Source organism: Emys orbicularis, chromosome 2, assembly GCF_028017835.1.
Source record: "Emys orbicularis isolate rEmyOrb1 chromosome 2, rEmyOrb1.hap1, whole genome shotgun sequence".
Taxonomy (NCBI): domain Eukaryota; kingdom Metazoa; phylum Chordata; order Testudines; family Emydidae; genus Emys; species Emys orbicularis.
In genome coordinates, this window is record NC_088684.1 from 182,899,470 (window position 1) to 182,925,847 (window position 26,378).

The 26,378-nt window shown below is 39.3% G+C and overlaps 1 protein-coding gene across 1 annotated transcript in view; it reads left to right on the plus strand.

Moving 5' to 3' along the window:
• MOCOS (molybdenum cofactor sulfurase) overlaps positions 1-26,378 on the plus strand; it is a 386,193-nt gene that overhangs the window by 340,986 nt on the left and 18,829 nt on the right. The window contains exons 9-12 of the mRNA XM_065397684.1: positions 3,312-3,474; positions 12,279-12,360; positions 20,184-20,308; positions 20,960-21,059. Coding sequence (XP_065253756.1) covers positions 3,312-3,474; positions 12,279-12,360; positions 20,184-20,308; positions 20,960-21,059 — 470 coding nt within the window. The remainder of the gene's footprint in view (positions 1-3,311; positions 3,475-12,278; positions 12,361-20,183; positions 20,309-20,959; positions 21,060-26,378) is intronic.

Sequence of the window (26,378 nt, forward strand, 5' to 3'; positions counted from 1 at the left end):
GGGCGCAGATTTGTCCTTGTGACCGACCATGCCCCTCTTCAATGGATGCAGCGAAACAAGGAGAAGAACACAAGGGTGACCAGATGGTTCTTATCCCTCCAACCTTTCCAGTTCCGTGTGCAACACAGAGCAGGGAGCCGTCATGGCAACGCCGATGGCTTGTCACGTGTGCACTGTCTGGCGTCCCAAGCTGCCCAACCCCTTGGCGTTGAGCAGGGGGGAGGGATATGTGACAGACCCAGACCAGAGGGGTACAGGAGTCTGGTAGAGGGCAAATATACTGGTCACTGGATGAGTAGTTTTCTGTTCCCTGAGTGACCAGAGCAGGGGCTGCACTAGAGTAATCAGGAACCTGCTAGAATCAATTAAGGCAGGCTAATCAGGGCACCTGGGTTTTAAAAAGGAGCTCACTTCAGTTGTGGTGGGAGTGTGAGGAGCTGGGAGCAAGAGGCGCAAGGAGCTGAGAGTGAGAGGGTGTGCTGCTGGAGGACTGAGGAGCACAAGCGTTATCAGACACCAGGAGGAAGGTCCTGTGGTGAGAATAAGGAAGGTGTTTGGAGGAGGCCATGGGGAAGTAGCCCAGGGAGTTGTAGCTGTCATGCAGCTGTTACAGGAGGCACTATAGACATCTGCAGTCCACAGGGCCCTGGGCTGGAACCCGGAGTAGAGGGCGGGCCCGGGTTCCCCCCAAACCTCCCAATTGACCTGGACTGTGGGTTCTCCCAGAGGGGAAGGTCTCTGGGCTGTTCCCCAACCCACATGGTGAATCTCTGAGGCAAGAAAAATCCGCCAATAAGCGCAGGACCCGCCAATAAGCGCAGGACCCACCAAGATAGAGGAGGAACTTTGTCACAGTATGCATTTTTAAACATGAACATTTTGTGTCCATTAATTTTGTATTGTTACATAATGCACATGCTCAATGAAAAAAGGTTAAGACTTTAAACATTAATAACTTTATTATTCCTACCACAGATTCTAAACTATAAAAATTACATGGTAACACCCAAGACTATATAAATAAATAGTTTTCATTTAAAATACAACACATACTTTTAGTTATCAGTGGACAACAATATATACAGGTGTTATGAACATAAACTTTTCTTACACTTGTATAATTTAAAACCTGCTCAGTTAATTCTCTTCATATGTTCCAAAATACAGTAACTGTAATACCCACTCTATTGTAATCAGAAAAAAAATAAGTCAAAAAGCATTTTTAAAAAGATGAAAACAGGGGTTTCTAATGGAAAATCTGAATTGTAGCATCAGTAAGCACTATGCTCTGCTTACTTTTCTTGCTAAATTTTGTTTGATTTGCACAGAAGAACTCTTTTTAGCTAAAAACAGGTAGCCCAATCGGTGGATCAATAACATGAATTGGCTTTATTATGCAATGTTCTGACTCATGACTGGTGGAGAAGAAGATTAGCAAGCATGAGAAATAGGAAGAATTTGGACTTTCTACTGGTCTCCTGCCCTTCTTGCAATAGGCAATCAAGGAATGGATTGCCAAACTCTGATCCTCCTGAGTTTCAGGCCTAGATACATAGGTGAATGGAGGGGTTTCATATTCACCTGAGCACATCTCCAGACATCATATGCTGAAAAATTAACTATGTCATTTACTGATGTTCTGCCCAAGAGGTGGGGCATGCAATTATCTTATATTATTGCAACTTTCTTATCTGGGATCCTGGTCGTGTAAAAATTATAGGAATTCCAATGTAGAGGAAAAAGGAAGTACTTGGCAAATATCAGTGACATAAGTGGAGGGGCTTTATTACGGGGCACCTTTAGGTGATCAATATCTTGGGGAAGAGGGAGAAGTGAGTTGTGGGCATGCAGTCAGGGGTGCAGCATCTCAAAGTTGGAGCATGGAGGTTCCTATAATCATCCTGAACCTACAACAGGCAAAGTAAATTGCATGGGATGATTGTTGCTATCTATTATTTATCTGATTTTTTTTGCATAGTGCCTATCGCTATGTAGTGCATTATTGAAGGCCCTGACTGAGGAAGGCACTTAAGACATGTTTAGTTCTAAGTATGTTCATAAGTCACGTTGCCTTTATTCGCCAGCTCGAATATCAGATTTCTGGCTGAAAATTCTATCCCTACTGTATAGGTACACAAAGCACATACAATTATTCTAATTTTTAAAAGGAAGTAGAAAAATATTTTTCTATTTTTTGTTTTTGTTTGTTTGTGTACTTCATGCATTTTACAGCACTCTGGCCAAGAATTTTAAATGGCTACTGCAGAAAGGTCTGACTGAGAGGTTGAAAAGGCCCTTATAAATATCAGCAAGGGAGAAAATAAACCCTTTTAGAAGTTTTTAAGTTTGTTTTCAGTTGTGGAGATGATAACGATGTTCTATCAGAAACTTGATTTTTAAAAAATCTATTTAAATTATGCTGACATTATCAGTCACTTGAGGCTGAATTTTGCCCTCTGGTACATGCATGATAGGAAGTATATGCATGTATCTGAGAGCAGAATTTGGCCCTCAATATTTACTTGCTAGAGGTATCTTGCCAGTTAGCTTGCCAATAATCACATGGACTGTTCAGGGAGTATCTTAACTAACATATATGAAAATACAACAAAGCTTAGTCATGGTTAACTCTCTAAATATATTACTGCTACTGGAGAGTACACGTGATCTGAGACAATATGTTTAAAAGACCAGCTTTCAACTAAGTGGAAATCCTCAAACTGAGGTTCTCTCATTTTACTTTAATTTCATAAAGTAGTTTCAGTTTCACAGAAAAAAACAGGGTCTCTTTGAGCAAAAAATCTTGAAATTTTCAAAATGTTGAATTTCAAATTTTTCTTTTTAAAAAACTCAATTTTTGCATTCAGTCACATTTTTTTAAACTTCCTATGTTTGGATATGAGAAGTGGAATTGTGAGACTCCTAAAATGGCCCAGATAAAGCTGAGAACAGTTTCCACCAAATTTCACGAATGATATTCACTATCTTCTCACAGCCCCACTTGTTAATGGTGGTGTCTAAAAGCATGGTGATGTGTAACAAACAATAGTAATAAAACTCAATTTAGATCTGGCACCTTCCTGCAGAGAGATTTCTCTTTGATTTGATAATTAAAGCTTCTGTTAACAAGGCTGACATTGACACATACATGAGTTTTCCTATTTCAGTTTCAAAGGATTTCACTAGGGGAAAGTTTCTTTTCCCTTTCCTTTTTGTGCAGTGCCTTTCCACTACTACAGCTAAAGATCTTTATTAAATAACTGATGTCGAGTTTTCTTTCCCATTGTATTTTTTTTCTGTTGCTATGCCAGGTTTCTGAGTGGCCTGTAGGAAACCAAGGATTGCTGTATGACCGAACCTGGATGGTTGTGAATCAGAATGGCATTTGCATCAGTCAGAAACAGGAACCTAGACTGTGTCTGGTACACCCCATAATTGACCTGGAGCAAAAGATTATGGTCATCAAAGCAGAAGGTTAGTAGGCAGCATCCTTTCCTCTCCCTTATTAATACTGAATAATAATAAAAAGTACAGAATGTAATGAATCGCTAACATATTAGGGACAAATCTTGCTCTTCCAGCTGTGGGTATGGAAGTTCCAGACTGGAGCAGAAAGGATAGATTTGGCTTATGTATGGGGAAGGGAGATTTCCACAGTGGCTCCCTACATGCAACTATGGAGTGGGTGCCAAGGGCAGGAATGGACAGTTCTGGTAAAATTCACAACTATGCAGGTCCAGTGGCCATTCTGCTTCTCCACATCATGGAGACAGAACACTAGCCTCAAGGGGCTACTGTAGCCCTGAAGCTGAAGAACTGGCCACCCCACAGCCTGACCACAATCTCTTCAGCACACAGCTGGGTTACTTGGGCTGTGCAATGGAGACAGACTTTGCTGCTTGATGAGTAGATCATCAGTGGGGATTGGTATCGCTGAAGTGATGACATGACATTTTTTAACTGATTGCTTTACAGTATCCTTTCAACTAAAGGAAAATATCTCATTCTGGCTGCTTTTCTGAGCACACAATCAATGAGTACACGAAAGAACCATATTTGGAGAGTCCTGGGGTTCTGGAAAGTTCTCCCCTACTAGAGGGGATATACTGTTTCTTTCACTGACAAAACTATTAACATTGAACTAAACAGCAGGCTTGTCGTCTTCAGAGCTCATTATTAATGCCTTGTTTGCATATAGCTGAACAGTGTTTACCTTCTCCCTGGGGTCTAACATTTGCTCAGCCTGTGCATCTGTTAATAATGTACGTGCTCATATTTGAGCAGCTAGGCCCAAACAAGTTAACTCCTTTAGGTTTTTTTTCCTATTGTCATAATTCATTGTCAGGGTTGTTTCTCTTTCCTCGCGGAACTGCAACAAGAGATTCCTCCCTCAGGATGATGGTTTAACCTTCAGAGTCCTAAGGTGCAGACTCTGTGATACCCCTACAGTATTGAGGTCAACAGGACCTATCCTGTGCACTGAGAGTCCCCATTCTCTTCTCATTTGCTCCTAGGGCATTTGAAATCAGTGGGAGTGTTTGAACTACAAGTTCCCCGTTTTAATTGGCAGGGCAATTTGATGAAGGGCATTTGACTCAGAAAGTTGCATCTCCCTAGATCTAGCAAAAGCTCAATTAGTGACCTAGTGGATAGAGATCTGGACTGGGTCTGTGGAGACCTGGTTTCTATTCCAAGTGCTGCTTCTAGCCTTCTGGATTACCTTGGGGAAGCCTTGGGGGATTATCTCTAAAATGGGGATAAAGATACTTCTAAGTAATTTATTATTATTTTTTGCGAATTGCTTTGTGATCTACTGTTGAAAGATGCTGTATAGGACCTGGGTGTGATTATTCAGAGCACGGCTTATGCATTTAGCTGGGGTTTCAAGAATGGGATGCATAGAGAGTATAAATAGGGTTGAAGGAGGGGTGGTTTTCATTTATTCATCTGGACAATGGAGGGGTATCCTGGGTGAGGATATTAATCTTTTGTTATTTGTTTATTTTGTATTGACTCTTTTTCATGTTTTGATGTATTCATGCTGAAAGAGAAAGGAGAGGCACTTTTTTAGACTCCTAAGTAGTTAATGATTAAGTAAATGGAATATATAGTGAGCAGTAATGCAGTGTCACTACTGAACTATTTTCAGGGTGATTCTTGTGGGAGATACTGGATATAGGATAGTGTGCAAAAAGAAAATCAATTTGGAAAACCCACCTATAAATTATCTGGCTTTGCCCTGTTCACAGAGATGTCTCTTTATAAAATGGAATGATCTGGTACTGTCCCTAAGTCTTTAATACATTAGGTCATCTAGCCCACCTCTTTGCAATAGCAATGCTATTTTCTAGTATTTATGGTATAGTTTCAGTCTAGCAATAGTTTTAAATGACTAAATGTGTGGTGATGTCTGCTGTTTACTTTAGGAGATTATTCCAGAGATTACGTGCAGTCAGATACCAAGTAATGGGGGCTTATAAGAACCTGACTGGAAGCCTGAATAGTTACACTAATTGAGAAGACCTTCATGATATCCAGACTAATTTTCCTCCTCTTAACTTCCACTTCAGAATTATATTCCATTGTACCATACTAAATAATTACTCTCTCTTCCTGGTGCTTACACCCTTCAGATATATAAACGATTGTTACATCTCCCAGTTAGTCATCTCATAGTAAAGCTATTCTTATTTGACTTGTTTAATCTTTCCTTGTAAGACAGTCCTTCAGGCTCAAAATCATTTCTGTTGCTCTTCTCTGAATTCCCTCCAATTTGTCAATATTTTGTTGCTAATGAGGTGTGTAAAACTGAATACCATATTTCAGGTTCATATAGGCACACCACATCTTTACAGAGAGAAACTGTCAGCCCTTTGTCCTGTGATGTGATGCCTTTCTTTCTGCAGCCCAAACTTCATTACCCTTTTATGCTGTCATTTCGTATTTCAAATTGATAATATTTAATTTGTTGACTACGATCACCTCTAGTTCTCTTTAGGCATTATTTCTTCGTGATTTTTTTCCAGCACTTGAGGAGAACAGGCAGTCGACTGAAGTAGTAGGAGCCAGTTAGGCCCTTAAGATGCTGATATCTTCCCTCACTCAGGCCCTGCTACCAGCCTGCTTATTTGTCCCCTTCAGTTGAGTGTTGAGAGCCACTATAGCTGGCACAGAAGAGCAGTCATGAGTGAAAGAAGAAAACGCCCCTCTGGGGCAGCATTCAAAAAAAGTAAGAACGCAAAGGACGCTTTTCTATATAAGCAGGAAGGAGCTCTCCTGAGATACATAGCACAAATGTTCACGGTGAGCCTTCCGGCCCCAGTGAGGATGTGAGTGGTGAGGAGATGCCAGATCTTCCAGTTAGTCAGAGTGCAAGTGACCTGGCAGCTACTGCAGCATCCATATCTCCATCTCAAATGGATGTAACCATGCACATTCCTGAAGAAAAGTGTAGATCAAAGAAGAGTGTGGTGGACGTGCAAGAAACAGCTGCTGCTGAGTTTAGTTCCTTACGTCTAGATGATCCAGGACTGTGGACCCACTTGAGCAGTAGCCTGAGGGACTTCCTTGTATTGCACGGGCCACAGCAAGTGAAACACTTCATGTTCCCCAAAGACAATGAAAATAGAAGTTTCCATCCAACACATTACTGGTGTAAAATCCCCAATGGTGACAAAGTGGAGAGGCCATGGCTTATGTACTCAAAAACCCAGAATGCTACATCCTGTTTTTGTTGCAAACTCTTCCAGTCTAATGTTCCAGCTACATTGGGTTCTACAGGAACAAAGGACTGGAAAAATCTGGCTAGAAATCTGGCATGCCATGAGAAGGCAGCAAATCACCAGAGAGCATTCCATAGGAGGAAAGAGCTTGAGATGAGACTAAGGGCTGGTCTACACTTGGGGGGGGGGGGAATCAATCCAAGATACGCAACTTCAGCTACGCGAATAGCGTAGCTGAATTCGAAGTATCTTGGATCGAATTACCTGGGGTCCAGACGGCACGGGATCAACGTCCGCGGCTCCCCCGTCGACTGTGCTACCGCCGCTCACTCTGGTTGAGTTCCGGAGTTGACAGTGAGCGCGTTTGGGGATCGATATATCCCGTCTTAACGAGACGCGATATATCGATCCCGGATAAATCGATTGCTACCCGCCGATACGGCGGGTAGTGAAGACGTACCCAAAGGCTAAAGGCCACCATAGATGATCAGCGTAAAGAGAAGATTGCATCAGAGTCTCTTTACTGGCAAAATGTTCTGAAAAGGCTCATTGCCATTGTGAGAATACTTGCTACCCAAAACCTAGCACTGCGTGGCACTTCGGATCGGCTGTATGTGCCAAACAATGGAAACTTCCTTAAAATTGTGGAGCTGATGACTGAGTTTGAAGCTGTACTCCAGGAGCATCTAAGAAGAGTCACCACCCAAGAAATGTACACACATCACTACCTTGGAAAAACAATTCAAAATGAGATCATATAGTTACTGGCAACAAAAGTCAAACAGAAGATTGTGGCAGATCTGAAGTCCGCAAGCTATTACTCTGTTATTCTGGACTGCACACCTGACATCAGCCATACGGAACAAATGACTTTAATCGTGCGTTTTGTAACAATAACAGAACCTAGTGAAAATGTCCCTGCAATGGTGACTGTCAGAGAGCATTTTCTAGAATTTATTGACATTGATGATACTACAGGAGCTGGTATGACAAATGTGCTTCTTAAAAAGCTGGAAGATACAGGAATTGCGATAACTGACATGAGAGGTCAGGGCTACAATAATGGTGCCAAAATGAAAGGAAAGAACAGAGGAGTGCAGACACGTATCTGAGAAATACACTCTCAAGCTTTTTTTGTCCCATGTAGTTCTCATTCATTGAACTTGGTGGTCAGTGATGCAGCATCAGCTTCTAGTGAGGCTGCTGAATTTTTTAATGTAATTCAAAGCATCTATGTATTTTTCTCTGCATCAACTCATCGATGGCAACTTTTGAAGCAACATCTGGGAACATCCTCTCTGACACTGAAACCACTGTGTGCCACACAATGGGAAAGTCAAGTGGAGGCGATAAAGCCTATCAAACACCAAACTGGGAAGATAGATGATGCCATAGTTGCCATTATGGAGGATAATGCTGCGACAGGAACTGTTCGTGGGAGAACAGTGGCAGAGAGAAATGGAATCACCAGAAACATACATAACTTCAAATTTCTGTGTGGCTTAGTGTTGTGGCATGACATACTGTTTGAAATAAATGTTGTAAGCAAGAGACTCCAAGGTGTTGACCTTCATATATCTGGAGCAATGGTACAACTGGACAAAGCAAAGTCATACCTACAGTCTTACTGGTCAGATGAGGGATTTCAAAACATTCTGAAGAGTGCACAGAAGTTGGCAGAGGAACTTCACACTGAAGCTATTTTCCCACCCATTCAAGAATACAAGAGACACCGAAGAAGAAGACATTTTGATTATGAGGCATGGGATAATCCCATAAGAGACCCCAAACAACAATTCAAAGTTGAATTCTGTAACCAGGTGCTAGATTGTGCAATACAGTCAGTTGAAGAATGTTTCATGCAGTTCAAGGAACATAGCAGTATATTTGGGATGTTGTATGATATTCCAGAACTCCTCACTATACCTGAAGAAGACCTACACGAGCAATGCAGGGCACTAGAGACAGTGTTGACACATGATGACATGTGCGATATTGATGCGAGTGATTTAGGTGATGAACTGAAAGCCCTTTCAAGATACATTTCAGCAGGATCAACTCCAAAGGCTGTTCTGAAATATATGTGCACAAATAAGATGACCACTCTCTTTCCAAATGCTTTTGTTGCTCTGCGCATACTTCTAACACATCCTGTAACAGTTGCCAGTGGAGAACGCAGCTTCTCCGAGCTGAAGTTAATAAAAACTCATCTACACTCCACAATGACACAGGAGAGGCTGGTCGGCCTTGCAACCATCTCAATAGAGCATGAGCTGGCCCAGACTGTGGACCTTCAGGAAGCGGTTCAAATCTTTGCAACCAAGAAGGCATGGAAAGCACCACTTTGATTATTCAAACAGATAAAAATGCCAGGGTTTACTATGCAGACAAGAAAAGTTACATTTGCTGTTCAGGTGTTTGAAAGTTAAGTGTTACTTAAAATTTTTGAACAAGGCATTTTAAGTTGTTAGTTCTCCTTTATTGGGGTAGGTAGCAGAGCAGTACCATGAGAGGAGAAGAACAGGAAGAAGGCAGAATTGAGACCTTTCAAAGTTTTGGCCCAAGCGAGGGGGCATTGGGGCGTCATTTGAGCTCCCCGCCTCAGGTGCCAAAATGTTGTGGGCTGGCCCTGGACAGACCACCTCTCTCTCTCTATGCGATACTGCCACAGCTGTAGTAAGTAAAGATGCTCAGGGTGTTCTCCTCTAGCGCCATATGACTTAGGAACTTGCTCTCTGATATAGCTCAGTCTGTTAACCTTTCAGCATGCTGCAAACTTCATCTATTCTCTCAAGCTTGAGGAGAGGAGAGGAGTGGTGGAAGAGGGGAATTTGTGGTGTTTATTTTGTACTTGGTTGTTTTGTGTTATGTGAACTTATTGTATCTGTGGTTTCTAAGAATTATATTTTAAGTTTTGTTATTCCCGTTTTTCCTAAGCTACAGGTTTTCTGGCTGACATTCGTTATATTCACCAGAAAGCTTTTTCATATGCAAATTATAATAAACATTTGTCATATTAAAACTATATTTGATAAACCAGTAATACAATTTTATGTAAGCTCCTTTGGAAGCGAAAGCCTATTATACCTGGGCCTAGCTTCCATTGACTTAAAAGACAGCATGAGCAGATCCTCCATTTCAAAAAACCTGTTGCATGTTATGAAAATAGAATCCTTTTTGTCTTGCCTCTGTTAAATGCAGACGGCCAAATTCTGGTTGCCGTTGATATAAATAAATATAGAACAATTCCATTGACTGCACCGGACTTGTTCCTGATTACACTGGTGTAAGTGAAAGGAGAATTAGGCCAAGTGTATGCTGCTGTGAAAGGCCAATTTATCTCTTTCCATTTCAGCTAACAGAGTCAGCACTACCGTTGCAAGTTGTGAATTAGTTTGTCATTGCACAGAAGCAAGAATTTTGAGTGTTGTGAAATCTCTTTAAAACATTGGAGTAGAAAGAGACTAGCAAAATTGTGAAACTAATTACACTTTATAGATTTTATTCTCCCTTCGATGCTCATGTGTAATGCCAGTAACATTAATAGGAATTACGTGCACATGCTGAAGAGAGAATATACATGAATAGTTTATATTTCAGTTTGTTGAAATAGGAGACTTCTAATTTTTGCCACTAACTCAAAAGAGTAGCTTTAAAGGCAGGGGTTTTTTTTCTTTATAACTAAGACTGTGAACACAGCTGTGAAATTTATTATCAAGCAAATGACCATGGAGAATGACAGCTTTTACAGTTAAGTAACTGGCAATCTTCCAGCTTTTTTTTTCTTACGATGGAATAAAGTTATAATTAACAATGTTAAACTGACCTAAATATGGCTGTAAAATGTGTATATTTCAATCAGAGTATGATATACTGGCTGATGTGTAAAATCAATCACCTATAAAACCCTGAGCCCCCATCTGAGGAACTTGCATGTGTGCTCTCTGTTAAGAATTGTTTTTATAAATGATTACAGTTAAACAAAAAAAGTTCAAACCTTTATCATTTTCTTTTCTTCCAAGTGAATGACACTGATGTTTTTCCATGGGGGATGGGGGTGGAATAATCATACAAGGGTGTTTCTTACACTCACAAGACAGTAATATTTGTCAATTTTTACCTGGATTATTGCAACTGGGTTAAACTGATTTGTTGATTACGTGTTTTGTTTTCCAAGTGTGTCCAGCTTTTCTTCTCCCATCTTAATTAATAGGCAGCAGGTTTAATACAAACAAGAGGAATTACATTTCACACAACAAACCTGTGGTACTTATTGCCATGGGATGTTGTGATGTCCAAAATTATAACAGGGTTCAAAAAAGAACTAGATACATTAATGAAGGATAGGTCCATCAATGGCTATTAACCAAGATTGTCCAGGACGCAACTCCATGCTTGGGGTGACCCTAAACCTTTGACTACCAAAAGTCTGCATTGGAAGCTGGGGGGAAGGGGGGATCACTCCCTAATTGCTCTGTTCTGTACACTCCCCCTGAATCACTGGTACAGGAAACAGGATACTGGGCAAGATGGACCATGGTCTGACCCAGCATGGCAGCTCTTATGTTCTCTTATCATCTTTATAGTTCTGTGCTAAAGCAATACCACCAGTCAGTTCAAGTTTGGGATGATAATGAAGTTAACAAATACCATAAACCTTTCTCTTTTGAAATCGTGTATGTAGAACAGAATTGTGGCATGGTGAATCTGAGTTAAACTTCCTTACTCTTCCAAATAAAATCAAACAAATCCATTTTTGTCATATCATAGAATTAAGGGGAACTGATTCTCCTTTTATTTGCACTGGTCTAAATCAGGAGTAACTTCAGTGAAATCAAAGTACATTGATGTAAAGCAAGTGTACATGAAATCAGAGTCTTTTCTGCTTTATGTAGAAGTGTATATGGTGGGCATTAGGGTTCACTGCAGCATGATAGTAAAATGCTTTGTTGGCCATTTAAGATTATTGTTTTCAATTAACAAAGAGCAGTGCTGTACACGTTTTTTATGTTTCATAAATCAGTACAGCATGGTCCTCCTTTCAGCCCATTGAGCTTTATTATACTGTTTAAATTCAAAGATTATATATGCCCCTGATCTTTACACAGCTAAGTAGTTTGTGAGACATATTTCATTTTTGAACACGTTTCTCTTTTTAAAATGTGTTTATTTCCATTCTCTCTCTTAGAGTGATTATACTCATATCCTGATTTACTAGGGATAGTAGAGCTATGATAAGCCTGTCCTTTCGACAACAGCCATGATTGCTGCAGAAATTTTGTGCCAATCTCAATGTAAGAGATACACAGGGAATAAAGTTACTAAAAGCTGAAATTGTATATTAGTTAATGTGGTTTGGGTACCAAGGTCATCCAAAGCCTTTGTTCTTGCATTATCATTTGGAGCCACCTGCAGGTAGAGAATATAACTGTCAAAAAGTGATCAGAATTTGTGTGACTGCTGTGATCCTAAACAGTCAGGGAATATGTACTTTATTCATAACATATGATTCTGCACAAATACTTAATTCTTATAATTTGTTCTTGATCCATAAAGGAATGGACCCCTTATCTGTGCCTCTAGAAGAAAACACTGGAAGAGAAATTCAGATTGGTCAGAGCAAAGTTTGTGCACACAGGTGAGTGAGAACAGATACACTAGAAAGTTCTAAGCTGATGACCTTTTGTAGGGATAGCTCAGGATGACCATAATTGGAATGCAGTTTCAAGGGTTTTGATATTAGCGTAAACAAAATAAAACAAGAAGAAAAGGAAAAAAGCTCAAAGATGTAATGAAACAAACAGCAGAGTGGATTAGACTTGTTTGGAAAATTTAGCACACAAAGCAGATCTGATCAAATAAATAAAAATCAGGTTTAGCAGATTTTGCAGCCAGTAAGTTAGGAAAGATCTTTGGTTTGCCCTCAGAAAACCATCAATAAGAAAAATCTGCAAGGATCCTGTACACTTTCACATGCTATGTGGCTGCCCCAACTTGATATTCGGTTTCTGTTAAATTACTCACTTGTGCTGATGTTAGTAACTTTTCCTGTTTCACATTGCATTGTCTCAAATTTTCTAGACCCAACTGATTTTTTTAAATAAATTTTCCATATTCACAGCAACTCCTAATCTTATTTTGACCACAAATGTTGCTCAGTATTCAGTTATACTTCTTTGAAAAGTTATTAGTGAATATGTTGAATAACATTAGCACCAACTCTCTGCAGTACACTGTTTGATGCATTGTCTTTCAATAAGATATAACACTGCTATTATTAATAATTCGGTTTCCTATCTGTGAGCCAAGTGTTTATCCAACATGTGGTATGACTATCCATAAAACAAATATTTCTCCAACATCAGTAAGTTTTCTGAGTAGCTCTGTACTGAATGACTTGCTGACATCCATGTTCATTACCTCCTGCATTTCACTTACCCACCAAGGAGCCATTTGATTAAACTGACCTGAGTAACTTGTGCTTCACAGACAATTATTTACTGCACTCTGCTTCCTCTCTTAGTTTTTCCCTGGTACAGTTATTTTATATGTTTTCAGATATTTTTCAGAGTACTAAAGTCCAGCCTAGAGGTCAAATATGTACATACCACAATTACTGTGCTTCCCTCTTTAAAGACTGAACCCGCACTAACCTTCCTTCAGACCCTGAGCTCTTCAGGAATTCCAAGATTTTTCAGATATTTTCTTTGATACAAGTTTATTTTCTCTACCCCCCTCTAGCACTTGCTTCCGAAAACAGCAATAAATTGCCATGGGACCTAACCGCCCTCCGATGGGGCCATGATGGTAATTAGCATTTCCCCCAGTTGGCAACCTCTTGCATGCCAGATTGGAATCCTGCCCCACTGCTGTTAAGGAGAGAAGAGGCTCCTTCCCCTCTCTTTCCCCCCAGTGCACACCCCACAGCAGCAGGGAGATTTTTGCCCTGTTGTAATTTTAACATTTTGGTTTGTTTGCCTGATGTTTCTAGACTCAGTTAGTTTATGGCCAATTCACTTCAGTTTCTCCTACGTTTTAATTAATTTATCATGATGCTGGCTTTGGTGAATAGTCTAAATGGAATGCATAAGGTATGTCTATATCATGTATAATACACACACATTTTTGCTTTTCTACCTTTTGAATTAGGAAAGTATCCTCCACTAAATTAAAGTAATAAAAAAGGACTTTTCTTTGGCAGGATATTTTTCCCAACAAATTTCTGGTTAGTGGAAGCCACCCAAAAGTCATTTGTTCTAACCATTGGTCCAATTTCCCTTCATGTTGACTCATCCTTATCTTTCCAGAGGTTAGCCCATCTCTAATAGATCCTGCTTTTAAAATATCCACGATTGCCTTGCTTGCTCTGCATTTCTTTTGCAGTAACACCATCATAGCCTGTCTCAATGTCATTGGCTGCATTTTTTTTTTTTTTTTTTTTACTGTATGAAAAGGGAAATTTTCATGAGAGGCTGCTCAATGTTCTCAGGGGGACAAAAGCCTGCAGTGGAAATGGCAAAGCAGGGAAGGAACCAAACAAGAATACAGAGTCAATTAGGGCTGTCAGGTAAAAGATAAGGGTAACAGAAAAAGCAGAATGAGTGAATGGTAGCCAAACGGAATAAGGGTAATACTGGAAATGACAGAGAGAAAGAAATGCATGTTAAAAAATAGCTCCATTGAACAAATAAGGAGGGCAACGAAATCCAAGACATTCATAGATTCTAAGGCCAGAAGGGGCCATTATAATCAACCAGTCTGACCTGTTGAGTAACACAGGCCATAGAACTTCCCCAAAATAATTCCTAGAGCAGATCTTTTAGAAAAACATCCATCTTGATTTAAAAATTGTGAGTGATGGAGCATCCACCATGACCCTTGGTAAATTGTTCTAAAGGTTAATTACGCTCACTGTTAAAAATGTACACCTTATTTCCAGTCTGAATTTGTCTAGCTTCAATTTTCAGCCATTGAATTGTGTTATACATTTGTATAGCTTAAAGATTCTATTATCAAAAATTTCTCCCCCATGTAGGTATTTATAAACTGTGATCAGGTCACCCCTTAACCTTCTCTTCATTAAACTAAACAAATTGAGCTCTTTGAGTTTGTCACTATAAGCCATGTTTTCTAATCCTGTATTTATTCTCGTGGCTCTTCTCTGAACCCTCTCCAATTTATCAACACCCTTCTTCAATGTGGACACCAGAACTGGACACAGTATTCTAGCAGCGGTCACACCAGTGCCAAATACAGAGGTAAAATAACCTCTCCGCTCCTACTCAACAGTCTCCTTTTTATGCATCCAAGGAGTGCATTAGCCCTTTTGGCCACAGCATTGCACTGGCAGCTCATGTTTAGCTGATTATCCACCATGACCCCAAATCTTTTTCAGAGTCACTGCTTCCAAGGATACCGTCTCCCATCCCGGAAGTACGGCCTACATTCTTTATTCCTAGATGTATACCTTTCCATTTAGGTTTATTAAAATGCATATTATTTGCTTGCACCCAGTTTACTGAGCAATCCAAAAAGAATAAATGATGATAATTGACCATATCTTAAGACCTGTTTCACAATGGTTAACAGAGAGGCCAAATGGCCCTGTGGTAAAGTCACTGGACTCTGAATGAAGATCTGAGTTCTGGTTCCACTTCTGCTGGACATCTTGTGCTTTGGGGAAGTCACTTTAACCTCTTCGTGCCTTGGTTTCCTCAATGCACATGAGTGTTGTGACACTATCCCACTCAAGTATGTTTGGCACTAAGATGTTATGGTGATAAGCACAATATGAAAAAACTACAGATAAAGACCTGCTAAATGAAGGTAGCCTGATTTTCAAAGGTGCCAAATGCTAACAGCACCCATGGGCTTCATTGGGACCTTTCATAGATTCAGAGAGTCACAGAATTTAAGGAATTTAGATCTAGTCTGTCCTGTGTATATCGCAAGCCATGGCATTTCATACAATTACCCTGTATTAAGCCAAATAACTTGTGTTTGACTAAAGCATATCTTCCAGAAAGGCATCCAGTCTTGATCTGTAGACTTCAAGATGGAGAATGCACCCCTTCCCTTGGTAGTGTGTTCCTGTGATTAATCACCCTCACTATTAAAAATGTGTGCTTCATTTCTCCTTTGAATTTATCTGATTTTAGCTTCCAGACATTGGTTCCTGTTATGCCTTACTCTGCTAGATTAAAGAGCCCTTTAGTACTCTCTGAAGGTACTTACATACTGTAATAAAGTCACCACTCAATCTACATTTTTATAAACTAAACAGATTGATCTCTTTCAGTTTCTCACTGTAAGGCATTTCCTCCTCATCATTTTTGTGGCTCTTTTCTACATCCACTAGCACTGGGTGCATTGTTGCAATATCAGTCTTACCAGGCTTCCTGCTTCTGATATATAATTTCAGCTTTTAGTAACTTTATTCCCTGTGTATCTCGTACATTGAGATTGGCACCATATTTCTGCAGCAAAGTTGGGAGTGGATGACAGGGGATGGATCACTCGATGATTGCCTGGTCTGTTCATTCCCTTTGAAGAACCTGGCATTGGCCACTGTTGGAAGACAGGATACTGGGCTAGATGGACCATTGGTATGACCCAGTGTGTCCATTCTTATGTTCTAACTGTTGTCATCCCACATCTCCCCACAGATGGGGAGGTCTGGGGTGAGCGATTGGCCATAGTTCCAACTCAGAAGAAACCCTTGAAATCAATAGAAACTTTACATGAGTACAGACTGTCCTAGCCAAATTCTGCTTTCAATTATACCAGTGTAAATTAACTTCAGTGGAATTTATCTGGATTTATGCTGATATAGCTGAGGAAAACATGTGGCCCAAATCTATTGAACAGTCACCAGAAGGAGTTCCTTGGGTATGTCTATATTTGAGCTGGGAGGTGTGATTCCCAGCTTGCATAGATGAACCTGAGCTAGTTCTGCTTGAGCTAGTGCACTAAAAATAACAGCATAGCCAAGGTAGCACAGACAGCAGCTCAGACTATCCACCCGAGCTCATACCTGCCCAGACCCCCTCAGTATGTATTCTGGCTGCTAGCCTGAGCTGCCGCCCATTCTATCCTGGCTACACTGCTATTTTTAGTGCACTAACTTGAGCAGAGCTTGCACGGGTATGTCTACACGAGCTGGGTACAAACCAAGAAAGCATAAATGGTAGCAAAAGACAAAGAACTGGTTAAAAAGCAAAACAAGGTGAATTCAGCTTGTTGTGGGGGAATGTAAGTGGCATCCCACTGGGATCAATATTCAGACTTCGGCTGTCCTTGTTTTTCAGTCTATAAATTACCTATCTGGAGGGACCAGCTGTAAAGTACCGAAGCTAAATTTGTTGATGACACAATAGTGGGATGAGTAGTGAACACAAAGCACACAGCAGGTAAAATTTGAAAGCATTAAGGCCCGCTTTATAAATTGGCTGACATGTGCCAAATGAAATGTAATGTTCACAAATGTAAAGTAATACTCAAGCAAAATAAACACACGAACAAAATGAATGGAACTGAACTACAGCAGAAGGACTTTGACAGGGACCTTGAAGAGACAATGGGCTTCACTCTGAAAGTGTTTAGACAATATGGGAAAGCAATTTGAGACCAAGCAGACTCAGAATACAGAAACTACACAGTGACCTTCGATGAAATACTATAATACAATATAGCTGTAGCTTTTCATCTCAGCCACTGTATGGTATAAAATACTTTAACTATCTAATAAAAGAGGGCCAAGTAAGGAGAATGTAAGTCCCAACAGACCATATAAAGCACAGAAGATCAGGAAGGGGCTCTTAGTTGCTCTGTGGGCAGGAGGAGTTTGAGCGGGGAAAAGAATTTGTGTAAACGAACTCTCCATACCCCACCGTACTGCAGCAGCCCTGCGTGTTGGCCTTAGCCTCTTTCTCCCTGCCACTGGGACTATTGAGGATACAGAAGTTATTACTGCCCTTATGAGCACCTTTTCAAATGAATTTGGAAATCGAAGGAATTGCTTGCATTCACTGTGAATCAGGAAAGAAGTCATGACAAGAATTTACTGTACGTATGTCATAGCTGTTTACTGGTTTAAATAACAACCGTGTGTGCTTGTGAAGATAGAAATGAGTCACAGGCCATGTACTAAGATGAAAGGCAATTTTTACCTTCACATTCCTCTGCCTTAAGACATCCGAAAACATGAAATATTCAAGCAAACATGACAAATGTTTCACCCTCATTAACATGATTTTTCACAGTTTTCACAAATAGTGAGATTTTTTTCACAGGTCTGTGACAGACACGTAACTCTGGCAAAGCAGTCAGCTGACTTTGATGTGTACAGAAAACAGCAAAAAGTACCCCATTATAGGGTGTGGGGAAGTGGGATATAATTAGGCCAGAGCTTGAAAGTTGTAGTAAAATCAGAATTCAAGCAAATTGTGCATCTGGAAAACGGGGAGAACAAGGAAGAGAATTAATATTGATAGTTCAATAATTTTGACCTGTTTTGGCTAAAATCTTTTCTTTCAGTTTGTTCTTCAAAATTCCAGACAACAACTGAAGAGAGATCTGAGTCCTGCTTCTGATCTCACTTATATTGGCATTACATCAATGTAACTCAATTGAGCCTGCATAATTTTTACAAAGACAAACTGCCTCCAAGCTCAACCCCAGAACTTAGCATCTTTTGCTGTGGTGAACTATTTTTTTATTTCACAAAGTAATCATCTGCATTCAAAACCGTCCTTCTAGATAGAAGAAGCAGCAAGCTGATCACAGGACCAAAACCACAGTGCCTTCCTCCTTCCAGTAATTCTCCCCATAGTCATGAGGGCACTAATGGTTAACAGGGTGTCTCCATGGCCTTTTTGGCTTGTGAGAGAGAATCCAGAAGCCATTCTATGGTTAATTATCAGAACTCGAGGTGAAGGAGAAAATCTGCCCACCAACCCTGAAGAATACCACAGTGGAATTAGTACTAAAGGAACCATTTGATAGGAGCAACCTCTCAAGCTGCCATCTTGTTTCAATTGCTGTTAGTTTATGTACTAAGAATGTGGATTGAATGAGGCAGTGGGCAACACTGTAACTGATGTATCATTTAAAAAATTCTTATTGTCTGGCTCGAGGGGACAAGAATAAAGGCAGCTGTGCTTGTGCCACTGAGTTACAAAACCAAAAATGTTCAGACTCCTTTAAAACACCTTTCTCAGCTAAAATACTGGGATTAAGAAGCCTTTTATTTGAACAATTTACAACACAATGTTGCAAGGCTCCCCTAATTGTTTCTTTCTGTTATTTATTATTATTTTATTTTCTTATTTGTATTATTATAACACCTATGTAATACAAACAACAATGATAATAATAATCAACCTATCCCTTACACATTTTTGCCCAGTTTTGACCCCTTTTTAAATGCATGTGTACAGCGCACCGAAGAAGACGTCCTGCATTCATTTAGAACAGAAGCTTCCACATAATGGTCCACAGAAAACTGACTGTTCACTTTTGGTGCTCACTCTCCTCCATATTTCCATCAATATTATTGCATTAAAAGAGACTGTGATTAAATATTGTCCTAACATTATTTTTCCATGTATGCAATTGCTGTTGTTGCCACAGGGAAGCTGTGTGACAGTGAATGGGAAGGGCAGTACTATGATGTAGTCTGTGCTATGAAAACGCTTGAGAACACTGATTGATATCGATGGATTTGATGTCATCGTTATACAAATACATTTAGTCCAGATTCATCAGAAGGATGAGGTTTCTGTAACTCTTGTGTAACAGCTGGTGGGATGGCAAAGAAATGCATAATTCTAGATAGACTTGGTTGCTTTCAAAAGTTCAGGTGTTTGGAAAATTCTAATCCGGGGCCCCAATCCTCCATACATGTATGTGAGTAACATTATACACATTATGAGACTACTCATGTTAGAGATCTATCTAGGTTTCATAGACATGGTCAGACTGCATACTTGCATAAAATTATTCATGTACGTAAATATTTACAGGATTGGGGCCATAGAGAGGACAGCATTACTAACCATATGTTTTTAAGTATTTGCAAGTACTGTGATGCAAAAAAGGGTCATTTTTAGTTTGTCATACGTGGATTACAGTGTCAGTCAGTGTCATGATTTTTTATAATTATACAGACTTTCTATCCCACAGTAAGTTATATAAAACTGAATTATGTCTCATCAATAATGAAGTCAAGATTGACAGAATTCCAGCAAATTTGGGAAATATATTTGTGCATAATAGTACTTCACATCTCAGCTGTTTCATTCATTAGTGTTATAATAGATGCTGCATTCTGGATTGAAACCGGAAGAACAGATATCTGATTAAATATCTCCACCAGCTGTCCTTAGTTTTGAAAATGAAGGTTTTGGCAGTCAGATTATTGCTTAAATTAATACTAATCACTTCTCTTCCCCCTCTTGATAGAGTACAAACATATGACTGTGGAGAGAGAATAGCAGAATGGTTCTCTGAATTACTTGGTCGCCAGTGTCGCCTGATCAGGCAGAGTTCAGACTTCAAAGGAAATGCAAATCAGAAACATGAAAAAGGTATATCAATTTGACATGGTTATTAGAAAATAGATACTCCAGCTCAGCATATTAAAATATTAGCATGGCTCACATACTTTATGCTGAGTGAAAAATCCCCTCAATGAAGTGGTGTGGGGGAAGTCTTGAGATATTAAACCCAATAGGCAGCAAAGGGTACATATATGGTCATACTCTGCTATGCTATTCCTCCGTCTTTTGCATGTGGGGAAACTTCATAGATCTGTCTAAGTTTTTATGTTACCCCTATCACCTTTCTATGTGCAAATGTTATGACAATTAGAAACATGAAAAATCTATTAATGTTGAAAATATCCTTATGTTGAAATTCCTTCCTGAATAGAACAAATTGGGAAGAATGTTTAGAAAATCCAAATATATTGATTAAAATTATAAAATTATTCCACAAAAATGGGGGGGGGGTATCTTCTCAGCTTTATCTCGATTCCAAAATACATTGCATCCCTATGAGTCTGAGAGGATTCGTGCTTCTAAACTTAATAGGATAGAATCTTTCCTTAGCAACTGAAGTCTAATGAATAATTTCTTTAATTAAAATGGGTAAAGTCATTGGGGTGAGGAGTGGGGGAAGTTACCAGTATTATAGTCATTGTTTCTAACAATCATTTTATAATGCTGTATTGATTTTAGGTCAGGCTACAACAGTCTCGCTTTCTCTTGTGAATGAAGCACAATATCTCCTGATAAATACAGCGAGTATTTTACAACTGAAAGAGCAAATTACTGAAAGGTAAGAGCTCCATCTGATGAGGTAGCCTTTTTATAGAATCATAGAACTGTAAGGGACCTCGAGAGGTCAGTTAGTCCAGTCCCCTGCACTCAAGGCAAGACTAAGTATTATCTAGACCATCCCTGACAGGTGTTTGTCCAACCTTCTCTTAAAAATCCCCAATGATGGAGATTCCACAACTTCCCTGGACAATTTATGCCAGTGTTTAACCACCCTGACAGTTAGAAAGTTTTTCCTAAGGTCCAAACTAAACCTCCCTTGCTGCAATTTAAGCCCATTCCTTCTTGTCCTATCCTCGGAGGTTAAGAACAATTTTTCTCTCTCCTCCTTGTAATAACCTTTTATGTACTTGAAAACTGTTATCATGTCCCCTCTCTATCAAACTCTATCATGTCTGTGGTGCTGGCATCCAGAATCCTGTCATAAGATATAAATACCACCTTATTGTTCAGAAATTTGAGATTTTTACTTCTCAGACTTTGAATCAGAGCAGGACAAAGCATGGTCCTATCCCTTCCCACCACATAAGCCAATGGAACTGCCTGTCCCACTGAGAAAAGCTCCCATTTGTTGGTGAAGCTTCACACTGCCCCAGTGCTCAGTACTGTGCCTTCATGGCACAATCTGGCCCTAAGAATGGAAAATGTCAGAAAATCCACCATACATTTAAATTACTGCAGCATGTATATATCCATTATTTAATGGAGCCCACTCTAGGACTACTAGGGTTTATACTTATTCCCAATGGACAAGAGAGAATCTGTGGGCCAGGAAAATATAGTAGCCATTTCCCTTATGTATATATTTTATTATTTTTATTATTCATGACATACTAACAGCATGCTAGGTGCTTGCAGACATGTAAAGGGAAAAGGTCTGTGCCATTCTAAGCAAATGGAGGGAGAAGGCTGAAATTAAACAGAAATCAGCATGTGATTGGCCACTGGAATTTGGCACATATGTTAAAGCCATGCATTTTTTTATTGTTTTTTTTTTAAATATATGTGTACAACAAATCAGTAGATCCCACATACATGTTAGTTATAATTTCCAAATTTACCATTTATTTTTCACAGGGTTTCATCAAACCCTAAAGCCTTTACTCTGTTTCTACTGAATTCTCATTCTGATCAAGCAGTCAATGACTTCAGTAAGAGTATGGTCAGAGCAAGGAATGAATAAAAGCTGAATAATGAGGGTCCCTTTATGCAGAAGACCTGTCTTAGAGTATTAATTAGTTTAAGTAGGAGTTCTGTCTAAAAATCAGTGGGAAAATATAGGCCAAAGACTTAAGGATTTGGTTCAGCACTTTTTTCTTCCTCCGTAAAGCTATGAAAATGATGAATTGCTGACAAAATGTCATTACCAGGAATCTGTGTTTTCCTTCTTTCTTATTTCATGCTTAACATTTTTCACACAAAAATTGATATGCTAGTCCCTCTAGGTGACTAAGTACAGAACTATATAATCTCTTCTTGAAAAAGGCTGACTGCAATCACTTGAATTCTTTAATAATATTTTATATTTCAAAGGAGATGATCTGCTCTCAGATCAAATAATACTCTTTAAGACAAGTTTTATTTGAAAATATCTTTAAGTATTATTTCAGGTTCTTTAAAACCTTTATTAACCCTGGGTCAGCAAATAGTAGCATTTTGAGAGTAGCATATGGTTCCTTTAAGATCAATTGAAAGTCTCCCTACAGTGTATCTTTTAGGATCACATTTATCTGTAATTCTTAACATGGAAACGAAGGCAGTTAATAACCATATGATATATTTGTAATATACCTACTTTCATGTCCCCTTCAGTGTTTTTCCAACAAAGTTCCTTTGAAAACAATTTCAGCTGTTTGCAGAAGTCAATGGATGAATTGCAATTAAAATTGTGTCATTTACAAACATAAACCTCAAACTCCTATATTAACATGTACCACAATCATACTCAGCTACTGATCTGAAAGTTCAGGTTAAATGACTGAACCTAACCTATCTGTCAGTAACCTACAAAAAAATGCAACACATTTTCTTGTCAAAAAATCTGTCTGCAGAAATCTGTTAGGAGCACGCCAACATCTAAGCTGACAATATGTTTTAAGGTTCAGGCAACAAGTTACTCCAGTTGCTGGGAACAAGATATTAATTAGACTTCTCATCTAGGATGCAAGACTGCACAAGATAAGTCTCTTGAAGGATCATATGTTAAACTGAAAACAGAACATCTCTTAATACCCTTTGAACGTCCTTGTCTCTTTACTGGAAAGCTAAATATTCAGTGCAAAAGAGTTACTTTTTCATTTTTTCTTAATTGAATGTTGCTATATTCTTACAAAAATGGGGAATAAAAACAGAAAATCAAGCATTCCGTCAAAGACAAGCGAGACCCTTCAAATCTAAATGCTAAAAGCTAATATTGTTGATTTGTTATTTACAGTATATCACTAGGACTAGCTTTCCTCCCTAAGTTGCATTTCAAATTCAATTTTCTTCCACCTCAAGCCTCTGCCCAGTACTGGTTGGAAGAATCCCCAGCATTCCACCATGCAGAGCAACTTTATAAGGGTGCTGAGGAGAGAATTATAGCCCAAGGGTGCAGCACCACTCTGTAGCTGTTCCTAAATCACTGGATGGTAACTTTCCAAATACTGAACTGCATGATTTATGTTCAAAAACCTATACCTGCTAAGTCTGTATTAAAATTCTTCCCCCCCCCCCCCCCCGGAAACAATAATTAGTTTATTTACATATAGGGTTGTTTTATTTGATGAAAATTGGTTATACTTTGTAGACACTTTAAGTTTTCAATTCAGTTTTAATAGTTTTTCTTTCATTTTTATATAGGAAAGGTAAAAACAATCTTCCACTTTGCAGTCAGCTCTAGAGAGGTGATCTAAAACAGTAACTGCAAGTTAATCAAAAATAAGAATGTAACAAAATGCTGCAGAATCATATCCCTACAGAGACATCCATCTCTCTGGTGTTATTGTTGCTGATCACCTCCCTGAAGATGGACAAAAAATGCCACTGTCTGACCTAACACTCGAGTTTTGTAGTTGAAATACGCACTTGAAGATGCACATAAATTTTTTTAGTTTTGTTTATTAAATACATGTAATAAAAGAGATGGACCTGAACTAAGATTCTGGATCCAACCTCTGGATTTCTAATTGGCCAAAATGGAAACCTAGATCTGAATATTCCTAAAACCCAGCTTTTGTCTGGCACTAAACTATATTTCATGTAGCTGCAAATCTGCAAATGCTTTAGTGTGCACTAATTATTGGGATGGCCTCCATGAACTTGGTAAGACACCCATATTCCCTGGATTGTTCAGCATTTCCTAAGCAGGACATACAACCTACTCCTATGCCATGGTCCCATCTCTAATGAGACAGAGACAATAAATAAGAACCATAGATATGTTGCATTTTATGGAGCATTAAGCAGAGTCGATAAAGTTACTGTGTAACTCAGTGAATACGCTTTTCTTCTTTAGAAATAAATATCTATAGCGGTCCTAGTTCAGAGGTCCTATGCCAAATTTCCCCCCCTCCAAGTGATGAGTACATCAGCCTGGTCCTAATGCCAGCCCTTCTCCATCCCTTCTGCATCCCCAATAACAATTCTCCTGTTTGCCTCCTCCCATCTAATGAAACCTTCCCATCTAGTGCAGTGACAACTGCAATCCCTCTTCACTGCTAGAATTCCCCCACACCTGTCTCCACTGACAGTTCTACATGTAGCCACTCCTCTCTAAATGTATGGGCTTCAAAACAATCTCGAGAGAGATGGTGATCCACAAAGAATCAGCAGGGGCATATGCTGTTAAGGGGAGGAGCACTGTCCCCTAGGACAGCCAAATTATCAAAGCAACAGATAGATTATTCTCTAATCCAGAAACTAGAAACACTGGCAGCAACAAGGTTTATTGCTTTCTCTGGTCCAGCACCAAGATCCAGTGTTGTGCAGGACCTCAATATGCAATAAATAGCACATCCCGCCTATACTGAAAGCTGGCTCTGACAAAGTGTATGAACTTCCACTCTTTTAAAATGTAAATGTTCCTTCACTCCATCCCCCCATGCATGCCCCATCCCAAGCACAGGGAAGAAACCTATGTAAAATGATTGCTTATTTACAACACACTCTTATTTCTTCCCTTATAAACTATCAGTAGCCCAGTGTCAATTTTTATTGACTCCCCTATGCTGAAGTTATTAAAAAGAGTGTCTCAACTGTGTGATGTGCTGTAGTATTACTATGGAGAATTTTGCCCCCCAACAACTAATCCCTGGACTCTCTGCAATACAGTAAGAGATCTCGGTTTTGGTAATGTTGGTTGTGTGATTTGGTGTGAAAATCTACATACGCGTTTATTAGTATGTACATTTGTCTCCTAAAGGAAAAGTCATGTTATTTTGAACCAAACAAGCTCTTTTTTTTTTTTTAAACAAACACATCGGTTTTGCCAAGATAATTGCTTGAAGCTAACAATTTTTGTAGAAGTTTTTTTACACAGTTTTCCACCATTTTAATTAAAATACAAAACAATTTAAAATATTTTCTAATATTTTCCTAAAATATTTTACTAAAAGAGAATCCTCTCTGTTTCTCCAGGCTTCTGTCTCTATTTTGGGTGACAGTTCAAAGCCCTCGGGTCTCAGGTGGTGGTATTTTTTGAAGTAGTTCATGTACATCTGAGCTTAGACAAAATGAAATGGCCCTCACATGCTTAGGAGTGGTGGAGCACTTGAGAGAGCATTCTCTGGAAATCCTAAGGCTGGCATGTTCTTCCCACTAGCAAAGTTTCCACTTTAAAAATGAAAGAGAAGAGTGAGATTTCAAGGTTATAGCCAGCTTTGTGAAATGTGTATGCTATATGCTATCTGCCACTCTGTCTCTCTCACATACACAGGTTTGCACATGCGCACAAATGCAACACACTCACACATCCATACACTGGCAAATAAAACACTTGTAGGGAGGTGTGGAAATCTTCATCCGTGGATTTTTTTTTTTTAAACATCTGCCATTTGGTGCAATCTGATGCATTCCAAAAAATCTCAGGGATAAGTTCTCTCTCACAACATTCTCTTACTGGTCTGGTCGCCTTCACAGGCCACTGAATGTCCTCTGAGTTTTCCCCTATATTCGTTCTGCTTCCTCTTTAGTTAGATTTAACCAGTTATTTGATCAGTTACCCAAAAGATCCACAAATGCAGAACTACAGCCCTTCAATACAGTAGCTAATGCTTAAATTAAATTACAGTGGTCCTTCCCTGGTGTGCATATTTATCATTGCAGTGCCACATACTTCCAT